Below are 19,504 nucleotides of genomic sequence, written 5' to 3' on the forward strand. Positions count from 1 at the left end.
ATTAAAATTCAATAAAGAAAAATCTCATCTTTCTAATTCCTTCATGAAAAATCCGAATTCATACTTGATTTATTATATACATTTTTACTAGCTATTGAATCAATTGTACTAACAATGTTAATTTCATTATCTAACTATAATATAAAATGTAAATTATAAAATATTGTTTAAATTACATACTAACAATATAATATTATTGATCTCATCATGCACAACCATCTTACCGTTCATTTCCATCAAAAACTCAACATTTACTATAAATATAGTAATTATATCATTTGAAAAAATCCAAATTTCCTCCTAATTCATATATTTCATTTTAAATATTATACATATTCTATGTTCATAATGCCAGATCTAAATCTCAAATAGATTTCGAAATAAATAAAGAACAGAAAGTGTTCCTCTCAAAAAGTGGAAACACTTTCCGGTTCCTCCGCCATAGAGTTCGAATTTGTAAGTACCTGGTTCTAAGATTAATTTGTAATCTGTGCATTCAGAATTTGATTCACAAGGATAATCAAATGTGTAATGTGTTTTATTGAAATTTACATTTGATTTAGCACCAAGTAATGATTCATTAACAAGTGATGCTGAAATCATCTTCTATTATTATTTCATTGTATAAAAAATTGCGAGATAAAAATGATGTGCGAAAAGTGTCATTTTATGTTAAGAATAAGGTTTGTATCAGGGAATTCAATTATCATAACAAAATAAATGCACAATAATTCAGCTTCCAAATCGGCGACCCAAATATCTCATAATTAAAATCCCCATATAATTGAAAATTTCCTTTACCCATATAATTATAAAAGTTTGTTACAGATTCAGCAAATATAAGCTAATTTGTTTTTAATATCTTTCATTCTATATGACTTAAAGATAATGCCTCTGCAGATGCTATTTACTGATTTAATTTTAAATTTGAAGGGGAAAAATAAATGAACTTCAGATTTAATTCAGTAATTTTTGATATAAATTAGATTGAATGAATAATTATAATAAAACTTTCAAATGAGATCAAATCTAAAATTGATTCTCTAAAAAATCTTTGTTTTGCTAAACAATAAATGATACAATTGATTGTTTATTTTTGTGTTATATAATTATCAAAAAATGATACTAAAATTGAAAACAATTCTAAACAATGACTCATTATCTTATCAACAATAAGATTTATCAAAAATAATTACGTAATTTTATATACATTACTGATGGTATATATAAATACTTAATTATTATTCTGAAATGCGCATATATTAGAAGTTCAAATTTAATTAAAAATTTATTGTTGGGGCATTTTCTTAGGAGAGGGTAAATTTGAATACCATTCAAAAGTAAAAATTCACAATTTGTTCGATTTGGACATATAATCTATTATTATATATAATGTAATTAAGAAAAAAAAAATAAAATGACCTGCATATATTAATTATTTAGATTGCAAGATTCAAAAAAGCTATTAAAATTAGAGACTAAATAAATAGCGAATTGATTCATATGGATTTATGTAATTGTGAACATTAAAAGAGTTTATTTATTGATCTAATAAAAAAAAGATAAAATATTAATGAGAAAATTGAAAGAATAGAGTGTCCCATTCACTCGTGTTGGTCGCAATGTATCATTCTGGGAGACATTGCCTCTGCATGTCTCCCACAATGGCACAATGTTCCTTGGAGAAAGACCTGGAAGGGGGTCCTTTCTCAAGGTCAGGGCCCCCTTCTAGTCTTTCTGGTCCTGGAAGGAGCGCTTCTGACTGGTCTGTGCGCTGCTTCCAGGAAGATCAGGAGATTGCTCGAAGTTCGCGGCAAGTGCATTCCGACACCACAGATGCACTTGCCGCAACATATAATTGCGAGTGTCTGCTGCTTTGGTCAAAAGAAGCAGCAGACACTCGCAATGCGAACCGAATTGTCCCAGAAAGACCTGGAAGGGGGTCCTTTCTCAAGGTCAGGACCCCCTTCTAGTCTTTCTGGTCCTGGAAGGAGCGCTTCTGACTGGTCTGTGCGCTGCTTCCAGGAAGAACATGAGATTGCGCCAATAAGCTCCTATCAACAAATTTTGACTAAAAATATAAAGTATCCTTTTGTGATTTAACGAATAGCTCAATTTTAAAATAGATTTGATTCTAATAATAAATTGAATGAGTTTCGCTTACGTTTAGAATTTAATGATTTATATGATTTTTTCGTTCACAGAAGAGTCATTGATATCCAATATCAAAAAAACAGCAAAGACACACCATAATAAATGATATTGAAGCTAAATATTACATATTTCAACATATCTAAAAAATTATTATAAGATTAGATCTCATGCAATGCCGAGCAGTTTCCTAAAGCATAATTACTTATTTATACAGAATCAATTATATAATATTCACATTGCAAATTATATACATTCTCACGAAGCAACATGAAATAGACTGTCCGAATTTGAATTCAAATAGAGATCTACTTCAAAAGGATTTCTTACAATATGTAATCTCGATGTTGATCACTGGAATACAAGGGATGCACGTAATTTACAAATTGTTGCAAAAATAGTAGTGCAACAAAAATTTTATTTTTAGCTTGTCACTTGATATATAACAATTGCAAAAACTCAATCAAAAATAGGATTTGAACAACTTTTTAAAATTGTGAGAAAAATTCTATCGGCACATTCTATTCAATTTTAAAGTATTTCTTTCATATTCCAATCGATTATTCAATATTTGCCAATCACAAATTTTAGTTCAAAATTCAAAAAATCCCTAATTTTAATTTCAGATGAAATCTCGCAAAAATAACATTGTTTTAACCATATAAATATATATTTTATATATTGTATAGTGATTTTTTAATATTTTTATGAGTAAAATCGAGAGTGAGGAAATGTGGACTACAAAAAACGATAGAAATGAATAGTTTACATGGGAATTCAATACTTACAAGTATTCAATGTCACTTTTGTACTCGAGATTTTGACTCTAGTATATTTTTGAAATTGAACTGGTATTGTATTGTAATAAACAGAAATTCATCAAAAGTGACAGCTCTCAATTTTTTGACATTTGTAAATTCTAAATTGAATGAGAAAAATGAAATAATACTAAGCATAATACAATATTCTAGATTTAATTATAATTAGGGAAAAGTTAGTTTTGAGAGTACTTTTCATAGGCATATAGAATGAAATCTTCTGAAAAATAATATCACATAAACTCATATTATTTTCTAATATATAACTATTTTATATAAAAATCAAATTCAATGATCTTAAAAGCGAAGGATAAACCTCAAAATTTACGAATATAATGAGTGGGAATATAATGCTTATCTATCATAAAACCATATGAAATATCAATTTTTGCTTTACGCCTAATTTTTGACGACAATTAGCAAAAAATGTTAAATGTTAACACTCAGTCCATTTGAATATGAAAAATAAAATTGACTTTGATTAAATGTTTTTATTTATCATGCAATTCTTCTTGCGACCAAAGATTTGAATCAAATTTCAAAAAATAAGATAGCTTAAAAAATAATATACGGTAGTGTTTACTAATAGATGAATAGTATATAAATTCTATTAAAATGGATTTGATCCAAAAAAATATATAAAATTTGATCATAAATAAAATCGTTTTAAATTACTTCTTCATTTAAATTATAACAATTATTTTTGGTTTTATATTTTTTTTGGATCAAATCCATTTTAATAGAATTTATATACTATTCATCTATTAGTAAACACTACCGTATATTATTTTTAAGCTATCTTATTTTTTGAAATTTGATTCAAATCTTTGGTCGCAAGAAGAATTGCATGATAAATAAAAACATTTAATCAAAGTCAATTTTATTTTTCATATTCAAATGGACTGAGTGTTAACATTTAACATTTTTTGCTAATTGTCGTCAAAAATTAGGCGTAAAGCAAAAATTGATATTTCATATGGTTTTATGATAGATAAGCATTATATTCCCACTCATTATATTCGTAAATTTTGAGGTTTATCCTTCGCTTTTAAGATCATTGAATTTGATTTTTATATAAAATAGTTATATATTAGAAAATAATATGAGTTTATGTGATATTATTTTTCAGAAGATTTTGTGTTCTTCTTCAAAATTTTACTTTTTTATTAAAAAGAATCTTTACTAAATATACATTTACTTTAATTAATATTTAAAAACGTGCTCTATCAAAAGTTCCAAAAATTCAATATTTTAGCTTTTCTGATGTGTCACTTTTGATGAATTTCTGTTTACAACAGTATAACAAGACATATAAAATAATTAAAAAATTTACCAACGGCGTAATTTCATTCAAAAACAATATTGAAAAGAAAAGTGGTTTTTATTGTTTTTTTTAAATATATATATATTTCAACAATGATGTAAAATATGAATCTTTTAAAAAAAGCAACAAAGTTTTCATGGCCAAATCATTGAAAAGTTTGAATTATTAAGGGGAGTTATACTTGAAAAATTTGAATTATCATTGAATTATTAAATAGGAATGATATTTTGTAAACTATTGAAATTTTATTCAAATAAAATAGTTAAGTGATATACACATCAAATAATTAAATAATTTTATCTGCAACCGCCAAAAATTTTATTTAAGTATACCGTTTGATAATTTAAATTGATCATTTCATTTTCTTTAAATGCTATTCAGTGCTTTAGTAGCTAATGTGGCGTCAGCTGCAGATTTAGCTGGATTTGATTATGCTACTAAGTTTGCTTCTGAATGTGATTATTGGTTATATCCAATGTGGACAGTGGATTATTCATTTTATAACGTCGAAGCTGGAAAAACCCTATGTATAGTGGGGTCTGTTATCCTTGGTGCAAACACATCTTTTAAAGCAACTGCTTATTTCCCCAAAATATCAAGTACTGCCAATGAATACGAAGAGTCTAAAGAGATCGAAAATCCTGTTGCTGTTGTTGGAAAATACGAATTTGATAACACTAAAGGACAATTAAGTTTAATTCCAGTTACAAAAATAAAACCATGTAGCCCTCTTAGACTTCAATACGTTGCAGCGATGCCATCATTGAAATTGTCATACAAGGCCAACGGAAATTCATATACTGCAGAGTCAAATACTTTTGTTTCCACAGCCAGAAAAGATAATGTCAAACTGTCCTTCCACATTAAATCTTCTTCTAAAAGAGCTGATGCCTTATATTCAATTTCTAATAAGAATTTAACGTATAAATTTAATAGAGACAAAGAAGTTACAATACAAACTAACCGTGATATACTTGGTCTTTCTAAGCCATTCACAGATTATGAAGGAACAGTTGGAACCTATAAAGGTATAACTATTCAGCCCATTCTTTCCGCATTTGATACAGCAACAGATATTACCACTGGCAAAATAACTTTTTCATTTTCTGGAGATGTAAAACTTTCTTGGGAAGAAGCAGCGGCATCTTCTGCTGATCAAAATGAAGAGTTCTATTTCCCAGAGTTCACAACTTCACTAACAACAAAGAGTGGTATTTTCACCAAGGATGATGTCGATGTGAAGTATCCATCTGGATTACCATGGTGGGCTATTCTTTTGATTGTTATTGCTGTAATCATTGTCATTGCCATAATAGTCGTTGTTATCATTCTTGTCATTAAGAAGAAGAAAGACAAAAGTAGCAGCAGTAGCAGCAGTAGTAGCAAGAAGAAGAATGCCGAGGCAGATGGAGCTGCTTAAAATTAGATTGAATAAATTAAATATTTTAACAAACTAATTAATTTTATATGTTTATAGGATGAAACTATTAAATAATTTCGATCATACAGATAAAATATTGACAAATAGTGTTGAGTTTGTATCCAATATTTGTAAAAAGACATAAATTGAATATGAATTTCGATAAATAGCTACATTCAAGGCAAAGTGTGTGATAGTTGTTGAAAATAACTCTAAAAATAAATATTATTACTGATGATGAAGCAATTATGAATATTTATCATATTTTGAATACAATTTGTCAATAAATGATTTTATTCAAATGAATATCTTTAACTCAATTGAATAAAAAGGATATTCATTTTCAGCAATCACGTGATTTTCCTTGGAAACAAGATATATTTAAATCATAATAATAAAATTCAGTTTAAACTGTTTAAAATTTCTCATTTTAAACATTTGTAAGTAAGGTACTCATTTTACCATGGAGATAGCTAATGATCTATTATATAATTTGAAAATGAATTAAAATGTAAGTTATAGGAAAAATGATAAAATCAACATTTCGTGAAGTCTAGTTTGTGCCGATTTTGTTGGTCGAATTCTCTTTGAGAGATTAGAAATCAGTTGGTATCCCAATCAATTGATTCAAAGTATGTTGTTCATTGAGACACAACATATGCACTTGATTTATTTTTTGTTATTGCACTAGTTCTATTAAAAATTTCTATTTGGGAAAAAAATCTTGGAATTTCTTTGAAAAAAAAATAAACTGCGAAGAAATCTTTGCTTAACATCTGATTGTTCCTACTGTTCTGCTTATTTTATATCGATCTTTGGAAAATGAACTGTAATAGAGTCATCAGTAGTATATGTTGACGGGTTTAGTGACTTTTTTTGTTACATCTATATATAGACGATGCATTAAAATATATTTATTTATAAATCATTAAAAAAATTAACATTAATTTTAAAATAATTTATTTTTTATCTTTTAGCCGTTTTCGCTACTGGTGCCAAAAAGTTTGCAACGGGTTTAAATATCATCCATGTAAAATTTTAGAACTTGGTAACGAAAAACTTCAGAAAAAATTAAACGAAAGACTATCAAAAGATAAAGTTGAAAGAGTAAATAAACTCGCTAAAGGTAATGGTAATGATGAAGAAGAATTTGATGAGTTCAACATTGAACTTTAAGAAACTAATGATTATTTGAATTTATAATATCAATTATCTGATTTATTCTTTCTTCAATCTCTTCTATTCTTTTTGTTAAATCATCAATTTTCATTAATGAGGTGATTCTTGATTGAGGAATAGATTTCAAACTAATCACCCCTTTTATTTTTGAAATTTTGAATCCATCAACTTTAAACATTTTATTCAATTTACACGTTGTCAATTCTTCAAATAATTTTTTATTGTTAGCATAATAGTCATTAAATTCTTCAACAGATGAAAAAATTTTTATTTCAGTAATTGGTTTAACAACGTTTATTTTTTGTTGAACATTTTCACTTTCATTTATTTCTTCCTCCTCTGTTTCATTTATTTTAAAATCGGTTTCATTTATCATTAAATAAAAATTAGAATATAAGTGATGAAATATATTTTTTAATTAATATTAAATCAGAAATGGCGGCAGGATTCTTTAAAAAATTATGGGATGGAATTAAGAAAGCTGCGGGTTGGGTTATAAAAAGATTATTAAACCCGTTGCAAACTTTTTGGCACCAGTAGCGAAAACGGCAGGAACTATCATAGGTGGAGTATTAGGTACTAAAGCAGGTAATCCGGCGATGGGAGCACAAGCAGGTAACGCATTGGTGGAATTGCTGAAGGAATACTTAATAAAATAGGAGGTAGATAGTGGAAAAATAAATAAATATTATTTTTATCTTAGTATCGGTTGTAGTCTTTGATAAACTTTTTCTCCTTTATTTAAAACTTCTCTTATTGGGGCAGCTTTTGGTGTTATTGATTCAGCAACGTCACTAATTGCTTCTTTATTCTTAAATATCCAATTTGCTCCTTTCTTTATTGTTTCCCAAACTTTACTCGCTCCTCTTTTTACTTTATCCCACAGTTTCTTAAATATACCTGCAGCCATAGTTGATTATTTCATTAAAATTAAAAATTCATTTTCATCTTTTAATTTGATTTTTTATTTATTAATAAATGACGACTAACTATTTGGTGCCAAACACTAAATATTAAATGGAAATGTTTTCATTCATTCGAAAAGAATGAAATATTCGCAAAGAATGATGTAGAAGATATTATAGAGAACTTGAAAGTTCATGCTATGACTCTGATGCTCCATATTTTGATGATAAACAAAACTCATTTAAGAATTACAAATCCGGCTCATGATGTGAACCAATTAGGTGACACATATATTAAACGCAAAGTTAAAGCAACTCTTGTTTCAAATAAAGCTTTCACATGTGATGCCGCTTTTAAATGCATGCGTTTATTCGTTGGTTACAAATCATCAAATCAAAGCTTTAAACAATTAGAAGTAGAAACCGAAAGAGGTGATGCCGGTTATCTTCAGATGGATTGCGCCCGTGAATCTTTCGCATTTGCAACATATAAACCAAAATCAGAAAGGAAAGTTAAAAAGTTTGTTCATTCGTTATATAATAATGTTCAAAAATATGATAACTCAGTATGTGGTAAATATATTGACCCTTCAGAAGTTTTCAAGAAAGCAAATGAAGAAGTTGATGTCACTTTTGATATGATTATTCCGGTAAATGATTTGTTAGCATTTCAGGCGTTCGATGATTATCCTAAATCATTTGGTGATATCATTCTTAAATATTATGTTTTCAGGGATACTTTAGTATTTTGTCAGGTTGACCCGTTAAGAGTTGCTGATTTACAAAATTACGTTTATGAAAAGATAACTGATGAAAATTATGAAAAGATTATGAATCATGTTTATAAATATGATCGCAAATTCCAACAAATCGGACTTCCTGCCAAATTAATTACAAGCTTAGCCGCTACATCTGCTGACGCAACAGTTGATGACGTTATTATTTCATGCACAAAGATGGAAGTTTTAGAGGATAAATGCATTACACCAGGATACGGTTTAATTGAAGAATCAGTTAAAGCAATACCACGTTTATTCAGTAAGGAAGATCCATTCATGATTCCAGCTCAACATATTGACGTTCGTTCACTAAATGGAGGTTGCATCACTCCTGAAGGTATTAGCTCAGATTTCTCATACGCTCTTCATAATGTTACAGATGTTGTGTTAGCATTTCCGAAGAATGCAATGCAAAGAACAGTTTTAGAAAATCCAATGCTTCGAGGTCTTCAGGTCACTATAGATTCCAGAAATTCCCCGATCAAGCGATGACCACAGTGGGACATATTCTTTACACGTATGCTTCAAGCTTCTGATTTAGATGGAGTGAATGAATGCACAGAAGAATACGAGGACTCATTAACTAGACCACTGAATGCAGATGATGGCACGCCATTAGCTAGAACATGGAAAGACCAAACTTCATTCTTATGCACTATTCCAGTTCAACGTGATGGAGCGGGTATATTCTTTGATGGATTAGAAACTTTCAACTCACAAGTTACAGTACAAGTGAAAGCTTATCCAATCATTCAGGGTGAAAATGACACTTACTGTTCAAAGGTGACAAATCCTCCTCAGGTTTGGTTTACTAGGACTACATATTGGACATGGACACCGGATGAAGGTTTGAAATATCATCCAACAGGTACACCAACAGTATAGAAGTTCATATGATGAAATATTGATGAATAGAAATGTTTAAAATTATAAATTTATTTTTGATTAAATGGATTTAAATTCATCCACCCCTTATGAAGAATTAGCAGGAGTATATAATACATACATAGATGATATGATTAATGAAGCATTGAGTGATAATAGAAATGCTCTATCTAAGGAAAAATTAATGAAAATTCCATATTCTGAATGTTACTTAAATTCAATCACTGCAGCAATTGGTAAACAGAATAAAGGTAAAACATTAACGATATTAAAACAAATTATCATTATTGCTAACACTTCCCCCTATTCACACGTGTTAATTATATCAACCGTTCAGGTTCACCTTCAGATGATACATTTGAATCTTTAAAGCATTTAATCAAAATTCCAATTATTTATTTATCACAAGAAGAAGCAGAAGATTATTTAAAAAACTTTTTAATGTATAAAGAATTATATAATACAATCAAGAAGCAAGGATTAGAGGATAAAATTATTGATAAACAACGGGATGAATTATTTGAAACACTTTCTATTTCAAATTTTGATAGAGAATTTTTGCATTCACTCATTTTTCTAGATGATGCAGTGAAATCAAAACTAATAACAAATGAGAAATCATATTTTAATCAGTTATTAACTCAATGTCGACACATTCAGTGTTCATTCTTCATGGCTGTTCAATACTTCAAAGCATTAAGCACAAACATTAAATCAAATCTATCAACACTTTTCATTTTCAGTGGGTTTAGTCGTCAACAGTTGAACGTTATGCTTTATCAAGTGAATTTACCAATGAGCATTAATGAACTTTACACACAATATCAGCAATTAGGTGAACATGGAAAAATAATAGTTGATTTAAATAAAGGAAGTGTTAAATTTGATTAACTTTTTATAATTAATTTTTATTTTTTATTTATAATTAAACATGACAGAAATAGCAAATCTTCTACAGGTTCCATTAAAACAAGGAACAAACAAAAAGGGTGCATATAATAGAACTATGAAAGTTCCTGATGGAATGAAAGAATTAGTTCATATTGTTGCTGGTCTTCAAAAAGATGTTAAACAAATGAGAAACGTTTTAACATTACCAGAAGCTCAAGCATATGCCAAACGTCAATGGTCCAAATTGGGAAGCACACGAAGCAGACATTACGGGTCCAAATGGAAAACCTGATGGTATAAATGAAGTTTTCGTTACTGATGGTCAAGGTAATATTAAAGTCATAAATGGTTATAAATCAACTATAACTGATTATCCTAAACGTAAAGCATATAATGAACGTTATCCTATGCAATTTGATGAAAATGGAAAAGCTGTTAAACAATACATTGGAGAAGGTGAAAATGGTCCAATTAATTCATACCGTTATAATCCATATTCGTATTTCAATGAAGAATTAAATGCTATTGAAGAGGGACCGGATGGATTACCACGATATTCTAACCAGTTTGATGGTCAATATGCAAATATTAGACCTGAAATTTCAGCTAAGAAATTCTTTAAAGTTGCTTTATTCGATCCAGTTTTCGCAAATGTTAAAGATGAACTTAAACAGCAATTCCAACCAATTATAGTAGCAAGAATTGCATCAGGTGCTTTATCTCAAGCATTCAAAGATTTAATTAAGAAACCATTATATCAGCAACGAGGTTTAACTTATGATTTAGTTAAGGAATCAAATAAAAGAAAATTTGAGAAATCAGATGATTATAAGAATGCAATTAATGAATATATTAGGTCTATTAATTACAATGAACAGCTAAAAATAAACTTCAAGAACAAATACAGGGAATAATAGATTCAAAACTTCCAGCAAAATAAAAGTTTAAATATATTTTTTTATTCGATTATAAATGAGAAGACGTTTCACTAGTCAAAAGAACACTAACGCAAAAGCAGAGATTACGGTTGGTTATAACGTAAATGATGATAAATCACGAATTATTCAAAATGTTAAAGTTAATGTTAGCCCTGAATTAACAAAGTCAGCAACTCAACCAAATTTATTAACTCGTGACTTACCGAAGAATGAGGAGGAGCAAAATAAAGAAGATGGAGACCCAATCATTTTATCTGAACCCGGTAAAGAACCTGTTGAAATTCCCACTTATCCAACATACCCCCCGCCTCTTTCATCAAACATCGAGAACCCATATAAAATAGACATTAATTCTGAATTAATGAAAATTTACCGTGATATAATAATTAATAATTATGATTCAATAATAAATTTAATTGACCAATCCGGTTTAATTATTTTACCTTATGAATCATTAATTCACATTATCGCCATTCTTTGTGATGTTCAAGATTCAGACGTTAAGATTCAATTTTTCATAGATGATGAGGTTTCATGCTGCGGAACAGTTGCAAAAATAAATCCTATAAAGGATATTAGCACAATTAAGATATCAAAGAACGGAACAACAACTGAACTTCATTTAAACATATAATGATATTATAATAAAATAGTTGATGAATATAAAATATCACTTGAAAAATTCTTTGTTAAGGCTATTTAATATTCAAGCATTAACATTATCGAATAATAATCCTTTGAATCATAATCAATAATAATTGACCTTTCACCAGTTTCTATCGTTTGTTTTATTTCTTTTTGTTCCCCACTATCCGGATCGGTCATTGTAATTGTTTTTGTTATAGTATCAGCTTTATCTTTAACTTCAATCTTTTTTCCATCGGGATATCTAAACCAAAATTCCAAAAATTCGATATTGTCAATCTGTTCATATTTTAATCTATCAATTACATTTTTAATACCATCTGAAAATCTTATGAAATGGTCATTATATGGGTTTGATTGAACTAAATTTGAATGAAGTGAAATATAACCTGTTGATGAATATGACATTGACTCATATTTTCTGAAAACACTAAAATTTATAACATGAATGAATTTCTTATTCGTTGAATTTATGAATTCTTGAGGTAATCTTATTCTAGTTTTATTTATCACTGGAAAATAACGCTTTACCATATTTTTATTCGTAATAAAAATGTCAATTATCAATATTATTTCGAATAATAGTTGTGAATTAAATTTAACAGTTAGCGGAATTTATAATGTTACTCTCGTTTCTGTGAGTGGTAAATTTAATCCCATTCTTTTAGACCCTTCAGATTATATATCATTTATTAAAGATGACCTTGAAAAAACGTATGATATGTATATAAATAATGTGATAGCGAAATGGGATATTAACATGATTTTAAGTTATTTAAATGAATCATTTATCGTATGGTATGAAGAAAATTTTAAATCAAAACCTGATAAACTTTTTGAACTTGATGAAATAAATAACCTTATTAAATTCCCGCTGAAAATTAAATTTTGTACTCCTCATCTTCGTTCATTGTTGGGAATATTAAATTTTGAAAAAGATGTTGGGGATGTTTTGTATTCTGACACTGGTTCCAATTTCGTTTTAATCAAATGTGATAAAGTTAATACCCCAATGAGATTTTCACATCAAACATTAGACCCTAACTCTTACCCATCAATACAAAACATTTTATCCATCAACTTAAACACATTTTCTTTATCATATCCGTTTCAATTATCCGGGAATTCATTTATTCTTCATTCAAAAGATTTATCAAATATTAAATTTAGAATAACTGACCTATTTGATTGTGATTTAGAATTCATGAATGAAATATTATGGCAATTTCAAATAGAAAAAATAGCTGATGAGATAACAGATTAAATATTTATTTTTAAATCATAATAAATGATTAAACAACAGCAACCACAGCAACTTAAGGCACAAAACACCCAGGTCCTTCAGACCATTACATACGCCATATATGCATATAATTCAAAGACGGCAGAACAAACGCAAAGGTTGAAATATGGAGATTTGGAGATAGTATTGAAAAATGAACATTTCGAATTCGTTTGCAAAGGTGGTGCAGTGATATCAAATATAAAAGAAATTTTATTTATGAATTCTAAAATTAAAGGTATAACGGATGATATAACATCAATTCCACCAGAAGAACAGAGATATTACGCATTAAATGCATTTCCTAAAGTTTTGAAGATTGGAAGATTTAATTTAAATGAGGAATTCATAGAAGGTTTCCTAAATGACATAATGAAGAAGGTGGATAAGGAATATGTGGATAATGGATTAAATAAGAAGGCAAATTTGGTTTATGTTGATGAAAAAGATAATGAAATTAAAGAAAAGGTTGAATGGTATCATGAATGGACATTGGAGACTTTTAAAGTTAAAGCTGATACAGAATGGGTTTCAGGATGTTTAGACCTTAAAGCAGATAAAACTTATGTTAACGATGAGTTAATGAAGAAGGTGGATAAGGAATATGTGGATAATGGATTAAATACAATTCTTGAGATGATTTACCCCATTGGTTCAATATATACATCAATGAATTCAACAAATCCAGCTGATGTATTCGGTTTCGGTACATGGCAACAAATAACCGATCGTTTCCTCTACTGTGCTAATAGTTCAAAACAAACCGGTGGTTCAAAGAAAATTAAAGAAGCAAACCTTCCACCGCATAAGCATACAGGAACTACAAACTTTTCTGGCGAGCATATACACTCATTAAGAGACCACCCATTATACAACTCAGACTATGAAGCCGGTCATGATGTTTTATCTCCAGTTTATAACGATTCAACAAAAAAGACTTTTCGACCAACTGAACCAGGAGGAAATCATTCACACACTTTCACAACAAATCCAACAGGCTCGGGTGAAGATTACATGCCACCATTTATGACTGTATTTGCATGGTACCGTCTTGAATAAAATCTTTATTTTTACATAAATGAGTTTAAAAGAAGTATTCGAATCATCACCGTGGAGGTCATTTAAAAAATTCTATGAAGCTGCAAAGAATGCGGGGTTTAATGATAGAACAGAAATTAAGAGATTTTATGATGAAAATATAGTTCATCAGGTTAAAGATGAATACACTGTCATTTATGAAGGAGGTGTGGATGATAAAATTCCTTCTAGAAATTTGAGAGAATCGAACCCTACACATTTATCGGAACTCGAAAAGGATTACTGGAAGAATAAAAATAAGCCAAAATTAATCAAAAAATTTTTATGAACTAAATATATTTTATGTCTGTAATTAATTAGATAATGAAGTAATGGATGAACTGTAGAAATATATTTTCTTTGAAAAAGGTTAGATCTAACCCGATATCTAACCTCATGAATTTTCATGAATTTCCTTAAGATAGAAAAAATAAAGTTAGTTTTATTTTTATTTATTTTTATTTTGTATGTAAGAACAGAAATGTCAGTCGAAGCACAGACGTTCACGAACAAATCTAATGGCGAAACATTCACAAAAGGCACTTATAATGGTATTGAAGTCTTACGTAGAGACAAGGATGGTTACATTAATGCAACAAAGATGTGTCAGCAGTTTAGGAAAGACTTTAGAAAGTTGTTGGAAAATAAGTCCTGGGAAGAGTATTATAAGGCATTTTGTGAAGAATATAGCAACCGCCGGAATTCGGACTGTTGCTTTTCATACAAAATTCATGCAGGAATTCCTGATGAAATCAAACAGGTTAGAGGAACGTATGTAGACCCAAGACTTATAAACTATATAGCAATGTGGGCTTCTCCAAAATATTGCATAGCAGTTGGAAAAATTATGGACTCCATAGACAAGAAAGTTCATGAGAAGTTAGATGAAGAAGAACTTGAAGATACAGTAGAGAATGCTAAACATTTGTTTGAAGAAGAAGTTAGAAAAGTGCATGAAAAACAATTAGAACATGAACGTGAGATATGTTATGGTTATAGAGATTCTCCATACGAACTAGACCAATGGGAACAAGAAGATTTAAAGAGAGAATTTAGAGAATATGAACTCGCTAAGATAGCATTAGAAGCTGCAGAAAAGAAGTTAAAAGTTTGGGGTCGTTTTGTACAAAAATATTGTGAGTAAATGAACCATTTATTTTTGTCATAAACGACCAAAAATATATTTTTTCGTTAATGTTTTCGTAAATGTTTTCATTAATTATGAAGGTGTCACCACGTCACCATGTCACCAGGTTAATTAACTTCTTTAAAAAATGATGACAACATGACATTTTGACAACAGTCCTGGAAATTTGATGCAGTCCAAAAATAAAGTTAGTTTTAAAATTATTTTTATTTTTTTATTCCTATATAAATGACAGCAACAAACAACAACAACTATATCGTTTCTGATGAAAAAGTTATTGATTCATTAGCTGAGGAATTAGTTACGGCAGAAACTAAAACCCTCAACGAAAGAATTGGTGAAAACAAGATTGATTTACATAACTACCTCAAACACGATGGAGGAAGAGGAAGGAAAACTGGTATGGCTTTATTAGTAAATAAAATATCAAATTTAACGATTATAGATGTTGATATCAATAAATCGTACAATGATGAACTTAAAGAAACAGTTAGAAAAGATATTTTATCAAAACTTTCGGATAAAGATGTTATCGTTAAAACCGCTTCAGGAGGTCTTCACATTTATTGTAACACTAATTTCTTCTATTCAGTTTCGAACAGAATGATTAAATGCTATTCTTGCAATGATTATGATATTGACATAATGACTTCTATTGATGATTCAAAGCGTTCTTTAGTAGTTATGGCTGATTCAAGAGTTCGCAAGAATGCAACAGAACCAATCAATACATACTCATGCATTCGTGGAAGTTACGATTCAACATTAACTAGAACAGTAAACGATATATTAAATGATTTGAATATTAAGGTAAGAGTTGAACAAAAGAACGAAGAAATAAAGACTATCATGAATGAAAACAAAGATGTAAACATTGACGATAAACTTGCCCAGAGCATAGTCGATGGCATCAGTGATTTTGAAGTACATAATGACGGTGGAAACATGAATTTAGAAAAAGAAGTTACATTATTCACACTGTTTCAAGCAATTAATTCGTTACCTGATCATTTAATTAATGAAGCATACGACAACGTTTATAACTTCTGCAGCTTAACAGAAAATGCTAAAAGTAATTTTGAAAAAGCACGTAGTAGATATGCACATTTAATGACTTCTCCATTTGTTTTGGTGAAGATTCTAAAACTATATCAAAAGGAATATTATGATGAATACGTTTTACCTTTATTACGTAAGCCAAAAATAACATTTGATATAAAACTTGATGATTCATTCTTGATAACAGATATTAGACGCAAGGCTGAAAATCATCAGTATAAAAACAGTTCTGAAGTAATTGAGGATTTATCACATGTAATCCGTTTTGTAGATTGTGGAAACAAATACTTCATTCAAAAGGACTATAATATTCATGATAAAATGAATCAAATATCATTCGTTCTTCAATCAAACATGAAAGAGTCACTTAAAATGATTAAATTATTTAAAGAAGAAGGTAAAACAATAACAGCATGGGATGTACTACTAAATCAATTATCCTCATTAATTGTTAAGGGTGTTTGCTTCAAATCTGATTCTCCAGATGTTTTCTCAACGTTTCAGGGTTATAAATACAACGTTCTCGAAAAGCCTGATTACTCAAAAATTGAGATGTTTATGAATTTCATTAAAGAAGCCATATGTGATAATAACGATGAAGTGTATAAATACCTTCTCGGCTGGATTGCATCAATGATTCAACATCCTGGAATCAAGAATGAAACAGCAATTATTTTGAAAGGACTTCAGGGAACAGGTAAAAACAGATTTACAGACATTATTTCTGAACTTCTCGCTGGTTATTCATGTAAAAACATTACTGAAATAAGTGAGCTAACGGGTAATTTCAATTCAGTAGTTGAAAATAAAATGTTTCTTGTACTTAATGAACTCAAGAATGTAGGTGAAGATAGACTCGCAAACTTCAACGCTTTGAAATCAATTATAACGGATCATCAAATAAGAATTAATGAAAAGAATCAACCCAGAAGAACTGCTCAGAATGTTGTCAATTTCATTTTCGTAACTAATAACGTTTACCCTGTCAAAATTGAAGTTGGAGACAGAAGATACGTAGTTTTAAGAGTTAATGGTAAATTCAAGGGTCAATTTGATTATTTCAAGAATTTGATGAATTCATGCACTAAGGAATTTTATGATAATTTACTAACATATTTTATGCAATATGACCTTTCATCATTTAATGTACGAATCATACCGATGACTGAAGCCAAACAAGATTTAATCGAGTTATCAACAAATCCTTTAGATGAATGGATAAATACACATTATGATGAATTGTGTGCAGGTATGACGTGTAAAAATGCTCTATGCTGCAAACCATCAGACATGAAAGACAAAAACTTTCAAATGAGCATTAAGGATAAATGTGAAAGGAAACAAAGAAGAATAGATGGTAAACAGATATGGTGTTATGTTTTGAAAGAAGAAATGAAAGGATTATATAAACAGGTTGAACCACACGATAATGAGGATTCATTTACTGACGATGAAATACCTGTAAATGAAGCTTTATAAAGTATGATTGGAATTTATTTTTGCATTAATCCTGTTGTGTTGTCAAAATGTCATGTTGTCAGTAATTTTAAGAGAAGTTAATTAACCAGGTGACACATGGTGACGTGGTGACACCATCAGTTCTTCAAAAATAATTCATAAATGCCTTCCTCCTTTCGTACCTGTTGTCAAAATGTCATGTTGTCAGTAATTTTAAGAGAAGTTAATTAACCAGGTGACACATGGTGACGTGGTGACACTTTCGTCTCGAAGAGACGTTGTCGAAGAGGAATAAAAATTAAATTTGGATTGAGTTTAAAAATTCATCTTTATTAAATTCATCTCTTCCAATCAATTTATTTATTCTATTAAATTCTTTTATTTTTGCTTCACTCAGTTTAAGGATTGAACGGTAAGTTTCTAATTTTTCGATTATTTCTTTCCTCTCTTTATCGTTTTCAATTACTTTAGTTTTATGGGCATCAGCCCCACCGCATTGCGGCTTCTTTTTGTAATAGCATATTTTTGATTTAATTCTGTTTAGTTTCTTTTTATATTCATTGTCTGGACTCTGAATCTTAATTGAATCAGGACTCTTGGCTGCTTTGTTGTCACTTATTTCTTACGAAATAAAAAAATTAAATATTATTTAAATATAATGGAGTAATAAAATAAATCGGAATTTCTATTAATTTATTGTCAACTTCAACTAATGCATTGCCGTTAATATATCTAACAAATTCAGCTATTGTGTCAAATCTTCGTCTTCTTTTTGTCATTGATTTATTAGTTTTTCCATAATCGAGATGAATCAAAACTTTATCCCCTTGTTTAAAATTCATGAGCCCCGAATTAATTTGTTCACGTTTAACATCATTTAACCTTTCCATTTGCTTTCTAATATATTCCCATTCTTTTGAAATATCATTTTTCATTTCCACTGGTTTCATGTTTATAGTTCTATGCCATGTATTATTGTAATAATATACTAACTGCTGTATGATGGAGTCATGATTTCCATCCCAGTATATCTGACCGTTAACCCCTAACGCATCTCTAAGAGTTCTCATTACCGCATCAACTATTTTATTATGAAACGTATATGGAGAGGATGAAAAGAAAAAATTAATTTGTGGAAAATAATGAGCCATAGCTGCCTGAAATCCTTTATCACCATCACCCCTTATATTATCTACTCTTTCATGATCTAGTAAGTATTGTATAGCTCTTCTTGTTTCCTGTTCTGTTTTCCCTTTCACTGGAATGCAATATAAATATCTAGTGTTAATGTTAATGGCAAATAAATAAGTAACGTTTCCTTTTGAATATTCTAAATGATCGATTTTGTATGAATATGGATATGGTGCAAATGAAGGGCGACTAAATTTTTCCTTTAACGGTTGAATTTTCGGGTCAGTTGGTTTATTTAATATCTTGAAATCCTTTTTAAAATCTTTTTGCTTCTTTAATGTTTGAAATGGATATAATAAAGTGAATGATGAAGGATTAACTGAAGGAGGAGGTACTACCGTTGGAGGTTTTGGTA

At 29.2% G+C, this 19,504-nt stretch overlaps 6 protein-coding genes and 3 pseudogenes across 9 annotated transcripts, besides 3 other annotated features; 7 read left to right on the forward strand and 2 right to left on the reverse strand.

Moving 5' to 3' along the window:
* The first annotated feature begins 3,013 nt into the window (after positions 1-3,013).
* Positions 3,014-3,050: a mobile genetic element.
* A 1,178-nt stretch (positions 3,051-4,228) lies between these two features.
* Positions 4,229-4,266: a mobile genetic element.
* Positions 4,267-4,663: 397 nt separating this feature from the next.
* On the forward strand, positions 4,664-5,713 carry TVAGG3_1070950 (glycoprotein 38 family; the record flags this gene model as incomplete). The annotated part of the gene is made up of 1 exon (XM_001287845.2): positions 4,664-5,713. One exon carries the CDS (start codon positions 4,664-4,666, stop codon positions 5,711-5,713), a length of 1,050 nt encoding a protein of 349 aa, XP_001287846.2.
* Positions 5,714-7,586: 1,873 nt separating this feature from the next.
* On the reverse strand, positions 7,587-7,802 carry TVAGG3_1070960 (uncharacterized protein; the record flags this gene model as incomplete). Its single annotated transcript, XM_051256377.1, has 1 exon — positions 7,587-7,802. The coding sequence occupies one exon, from the start codon at positions 7,800-7,802 to the stop codon at positions 7,587-7,589; it is 216 nt and encodes a 71-aa protein (XP_051076451.1).
* A 357-nt stretch (positions 7,803-8,159) lies between these two features.
* On the forward strand, positions 8,160-9,029 carry TVAGG3_1070970 (annotated as a pseudogene). Its single transcript has one exon. A coding segment is annotated over exon 1 (870 nt).
* A 622-nt stretch (positions 9,030-9,651) lies between these two features.
* Positions 9,652-19,504: part of a mobile genetic element that runs on past the window's edge.
* Positions 9,903-10,352, forward strand: TVAGG3_1070990 (uncharacterized protein; the record flags this gene model as incomplete). Its single annotated transcript, XM_051256378.1, has 1 exon — positions 9,903-10,352. The coding sequence occupies one exon, from the start codon at positions 9,903-9,905 to the stop codon at positions 10,350-10,352; it is 450 nt and encodes a 149-aa protein (XP_051076452.1).
* TVAGG3_1071000 lies at positions 10,760-11,292 on the forward strand (annotated as a pseudogene). Its single transcript has one exon. A coding segment is annotated over exon 1 (533 nt).
* TVAGG3_1071010 (keratin-associated protein family) lies at positions 13,224-14,276 on the forward strand (the record flags this gene model as incomplete). Its single annotated transcript, XM_051256379.1, has 1 exon — positions 13,224-14,276. One exon carries the CDS (start codon positions 13,224-13,226, stop codon positions 14,274-14,276), a length of 1,053 nt encoding a protein of 350 aa, XP_051076453.1.
* TVAGG3_1071020 (uncharacterized protein) lies at positions 14,776-15,438 on the forward strand (the record flags this gene model as incomplete). The annotated part of the gene is made up of 1 exon (XM_051256380.1): positions 14,776-15,438. One exon carries the CDS (start codon positions 14,776-14,778, stop codon positions 15,436-15,438), a length of 663 nt encoding a protein of 220 aa, XP_051076454.1.
* On the forward strand, positions 15,670-17,979 carry TVAGG3_1071030 (uncharacterized protein; the record flags this gene model as incomplete). The annotated part of the gene is made up of 1 exon (XM_051256381.1): positions 15,670-17,979. The coding sequence occupies one exon, from the start codon at positions 15,670-15,672 to the stop codon at positions 17,977-17,979; it is 2,310 nt and encodes a 769-aa protein (XP_051076455.1).
* On the reverse strand, positions 18,297-18,577 carry TVAGG3_1071040 (annotated as a pseudogene). Its single transcript has one exon. A coding segment is annotated over exon 1 (281 nt).

Source organism: Trichomonas vaginalis, assembly GCF_026262505.1.
Source record: "Trichomonas vaginalis G3 chromosome Unknown ctg_87, whole genome shotgun sequence".
In the NCBI taxonomy this organism is placed as follows: domain Eukaryota; phylum Parabasalia; order Trichomonadida; family Trichomonadidae; genus Trichomonas; species Trichomonas vaginalis.